General features: G+C 35.6%; 1 protein-coding gene across 1 annotated transcript; it reads right to left on the reverse strand.

The window, feature by feature from the left end:
* Positions 1–1,538: 1,538 nt before the first annotated feature.
* LOC117618644 (protein MAINTENANCE OF PSII UNDER HIGH LIGHT 1) lies at positions 1,539–4,638 on the reverse strand. Its single transcript, XM_034348314.1, has 3 exons — positions 4,197–4,638; positions 3,265–3,399; positions 1,539–2,059 (listed from the first exon to the last, which is right to left on the reverse strand). The coding sequence occupies exons 1-3, from the start codon at positions 4,365–4,367 to the stop codon at positions 1,700–1,702; spliced, it is 666 nt and encodes a 221-aa protein (XP_034204205.1). The 5' UTR covers positions 4,368–4,638; the 3' UTR covers positions 1,539–1,699.
* Positions 4,639–5,132: the final 494 nt, after the last annotated feature.

The following is a 5,132-nucleotide window of genomic DNA, read 5'->3' on the forward strand; positions in this document are numbered from 1 at the left end:
CAAATATCCAAGAGGCATCATCATACATTCTCCCATAAATATAAGAGTACTTGAACTGAAAAACACAACAAAACAATCAAACAAACAACCAAACACCCAAATCAATCTCTACATCAAACACAATCAGTCAAACTGATAGACACCAAAGATCATAGGATATTCAAAGCCTTCAAGAACAAAAGCAAGCAGCAATCATTTCTTTGAAGCAGTCCAACTAAGAAAAGCACAAGCAATCAAGCTTACAAAAGCAGTCTAGCTCAGAAGAAGCACAAGAAATCAAGCTCACATAATCAGTCCAGGTTAGAAGAAGCTAAGACAATTAAGAAGAAAATGAGGTTTCTCTCGTTGCAAATGCGGTTCAGAACAGACGAATCAAGTAGAACTCAAAGAGATTAATTTCTCTTACAAATTTGGTTCAGCAAGTTGAAGCGGGAAGAACTCAAGTTTTTTCAGTATATGAAAACCTCAACAAATTACTCAAAGACATCATGTTGTCTTAATCTCATGGAGACAATTTCCACATCAAGCAGAACAGGTGCAAACTCGCAGTTCTGCTCACTTTCCAAGCCTCTCCATGGCTTAATCTGATTATAGCTCTGCCAATATAGTCATTGGTATCGATTTCCTACTACTCTTTATTAGTTGAAGGTACTGACGTGCAATTCCAGTGCAAGTAGATTCACTCCAGCCACAAGAAGTCTAGTCGAGCCTGATCAGAAATCAATTCGGCAAGGTGATTCCTACAGGAAATGAAAGTCCAAATCTCTGAGACCTCTTAAGAATTGGCAATCTTTATTATGCTTTATAGTTCAAGCAATTCTGCTTGCACTTATTTGTTTCATTTTCCAAATACGTGTATTTTGCTTTACTTCCCAGTTTGTATTAAGATAAATTATAAAGTGCTCCCTCGTCTGAGGCAGAAAAAGAACTTACTTATGAGATATTCCTCACTCAAATTCACAACCACTTGTTAAAATTCAATAGCTTGGGGCGCAAGTTATTACATCTTTCAAGTTTGTTAGGGTTTTTAACTAGTAACTATGGTACGCTCAAATATAAAAGAAAGTTGACTTATTGATCACAAATGGTCTTTAGGTCAATGGGAAACTTTACCTAACTAGTACAAGTACAACAACAAAACGAACAAACAATATGAAGGGCGAGTTTTGTTATAATACTTTGCTTAGTCATTGGTGTTTTATGTTCTTTTTATTTTCTTGTTTCAATTTATGCCCCTTATTTCTTCGTCTTCTCTTTGTTGAGTGCTATTTATTTTCTTTGTTATTAAGTTTTTTGTGGCTTTACCTTCTTAAAAAAAAAAATAGAAAATAAAAAAAATCATTTTTTTTTTCCAACATTAGATATTTTATTTTTGTCATACTTTAAAGTTTATATTACTTTGTAGCTTGCAGTTGTTTTGTTGTTTCATTGACACATTAAATTTGTCAATGAGTTTGTGTTGTTAGACACAATCTGACATTAAGTTTGAGTTTTAAGTCTATGCCATACCCATACCATAGGCCTAGAGTCGATGGCAATGGCAATCACAAAATCATGTTTCCATCTTCTGTATTGTGATATAAAATTTTGTTGTTGAAGATGTATCATCACATACATCCTAATAATTAATCAGATACATTGAGTGCAAGAAAAACTTTTAGTAAATTTTACACTTCAGAAATTACACCAAGTTTACTGCCTAAGAGATATTGCCGACACGGTTAGCAGAAGGTTCCAGCTGAACCTCTGATTCAACCTGAATCTGGGAAGGTTCTGGCGCATAGCTTTCTAGCTCGGAAGATTCAACCACACTTGGCACTGAGGCTTGCATTATCTCTTGTGGCTTGAACTTGTTGATATAGTAACTAAGTGATGGCCCAGAGTATTCTACCTTCTGCACCACAGGTGGGTTCTTACCTACTTGGAGGAGTATTGATGAAGCTGCAGCAATGGAGATGAGTGCAAGCCCACCAGCGATTGCTGCTGTGTTCTCCGCTCCATTGGATGAAGACCCTGCACTTCCTGAACTTATTACACTTTCTGCCACATAAACCGCAGGCTGGAGAATGTAGAGAAGTAACTAGAGTTAACGCACCATAATGTAACATAGACTCAAGTCTACAGCAAAGAAGAGAGGAGAGACAAAAGATCCAAGCCTTGTAACAGATGGCTACAATATGCATTAATAATTCTTACTGGCTACGTGCCCAAACTGAACTAACACGTGTCTAACATTTCTATGGCTCACTTAATCTTCCATATGGAATTTAAGGGATTGATCATACCCTATTGCAATTGCACAGGGCTTTCAAACTCAAGTTCAAAAGCAATCCTAGATACTAGTTATAAACAAACATGCAACAAACAGCCCCCTTAAGTTTCTAAGAAAGAGCAGTGCATCCGTTTGGGGGGAGAGAGAGAGAGAGAGAGAGAGGGAACATAACTCTCTCTCTCTCTCCCTCTCTCTCACAGACATACAAATATGTAACAGTTCTTTATTAGAGAATCTCTCTCTCTCTCTCTCTCTCTCTCTCTCTCTCTCTCTCACTCACACACACACACACACACAAAGGCACAAATAAGGCTTAAAACGGTGTGAGTTACATTGTGTCTTGGCGTACGAAGTCTGCCAATTAAGTGTTCTGCTCAACATTTTCAGCTTAATTCTAACTAAAACCACCATGTCCTGAGGCAAGACTTATTTACTAGTTCAAAAAACATGGCAAAGAGAATGATGTTTACTATTTTTGTGATAAAAGCTTTGTACTTCTGCCATTGAAAAGAAGAAGCGTAATAAGCTACTAATACATCAGTTTTGACTTTTGAGTACTGGTGAATTCATGTTAACTCAATGCGTATCTCCTCATGTAGAAATAAAATTTACTTTTAAAATTTTCCAAAATACAGAATCCAGAAGTTTGGTCATCTGAACTGAAAGTATTTCTATTATTAAAATATCTTGTGAAAAAAGATGTCAACTTTGGTTTTACATTTTTCTGTTGACATTGATAACTTTGCTCAGGCAATCCTTGCTACTGACTAGTAAATCTAATAGTTCATCTCTTAAACTCAAAACTCTGAATAGAATATTTTACAGTTTTCTTCATAATTATCATTCTGTCCGTCCAACTACAACACATGTTACTTTGACATTTGAAAATTAAGAAATAACGCACTCATTCATCAAAGGAAAGAAAAAAAAGAAAGGAAAAACAACATTGAATGCAAAACTCTTGCACATTTTGAAGACAGAATAGTACTAACCTCCACAGAATATATGTTTGTCTGGCCAGCGGTGTCCTTCTCAACATATCCAGTCCAACCACGTTTGCGAGGTGGAAATGTCCCAGAAACTTTTGTCTTCTCACCAGCCAACCATTCCACGCTGACCTTTCCAACCTATTCATGCCACAAGAAAAACATCAGTGTATATTTATTTAGTTATTATTTTCGGTCAAGTTTAATGCAACTAACTATACTGTACATAGTGTTACTGATAAACTTGGCAATTACCTTAAAAACCAACTATACTTAATTGAGGGTAGAAGAAACAGAATTGCACAACAGCCAAAAGAACCAAAAAAAAAAAAAAACAATTGAATTGAGACTCAATCAAATTTCTGTCCCATTCTGGCTTATGATCTTCCGAAGTAAGAAATTGGTTTTTTCCTGGAAATCTGTTTATGGGTATAAAAGATTCCAGGTTTTGTTTTTGTCATGAGAAAGATCACAGTGGTATACTGAAGAAGGATGCGGACAGCAAAGCTTGGAGCATTGGGGCTCAACTCTTTTGAAATAAGATCTTGCACATCCTACTCCCACAACCATTTTATATTTGCTTGTTTAGTGTCTTCAGACCTCAAACATAGTTAGAAGTAAAATAATTACTAAAAAATGACCAAGTGGAAATAAACAATCCTAAATTAGTATCTCTGTTTACTCTGAAATTAAACCCTGTAATCTGGTATTTCCAACTAGCCCCATTACTCCCAAAATCTATAACATTTCTGGGTTAAATGGAAAGCTCTTGCTACCAATTAGCCCCATTATTATTTTTTGTCAAGTTTAAGTCACCAAAAATAAACATAACCATCATCAGGATGAAAACCCATTAACAATATTATACCTACACCTAAAATAGAGAGAGAGAGAGAGAGAGAGAGAGAGAGAGAGAGAGAGAGAGAGAGAGAGGTCACCTCTTTGTCAGGAGCACATTCTTCAACATTGCAGTCAGTTTCTTCAGTGGAAGCTCTAACTGTGAGATGATTAACTTTCTGAACTCTTTTGGAAAAGAAGAAGCTCTTTTGTGTAGGGAATGTGCATGTAAATGTGTTTGCTGCAATCACAGCTTGTGCTGCAGTTGCCATTTTTTTTTGTTTTGTTTTTTTGCAAAGAAGAGCAAATACTTGATAGACTCAACGGAAACCAGAGATTTGATACTAAAAAATAACGATTCAGAGAGGGTAGTCAGATGCAAAATAAGTTTTGTTGGAGAGTTTATGGTGGAGAGGAGAGACAGAAGGGATGCTCGGAGAGGGATGATATTTTTCTCCTTCGGATTAGGTGTCGTGCTTTGCGTTGGAGGTTTGGTGGATTTTGAGATGGCTACGTGTCAACTCATCTAAACTTATATGTCTTGGTAGTGCCGGGCCCATCAACGCTTATATAGAAGCCTAACCTGTTTTTCTTTAGTTTTTTTTTTATTCTTTTTGTTTTTACTTTTTCCTTTTATTTATTTTTTTATTCAAACAATATTAAAAAAAGGAAAAAAATCAAACTTAAGACTTTGAGTAAAAAAAAAAAAATACTCTTAATTAGTTAAGTTACAAGTCGTTTTTTTTTTTTTTTTTTTCAGAGAAAAAGGGATTTCATTCATAATCCAAAAGTTTCATACATAGAACAACATAAGAATAGTGGCATGTTCAAAATTTCCTAGGAAAATCATGTAAGAGAAACCCCATAGTAGAAAATAGTACCACACATGTCACGGGCTAATAAAAGAGTTTAATCCAGAACAACCAAACCATTACAAAAAATCAACACAGACTACCAAGCTACTAGAAGACCCTGCATAAGAGCATACCAAACGCATCCTAAATTGTTAAAGAAAGCCTTCTATGAGAACAATCATA

This window comes from Prunus dulcis, chromosome 2, assembly GCF_902201215.1.
Source record: "Prunus dulcis chromosome 2, ALMONDv2, whole genome shotgun sequence".
Taxonomy (NCBI): domain Eukaryota; kingdom Viridiplantae; phylum Streptophyta; class Magnoliopsida; order Rosales; family Rosaceae; genus Prunus; species Prunus dulcis.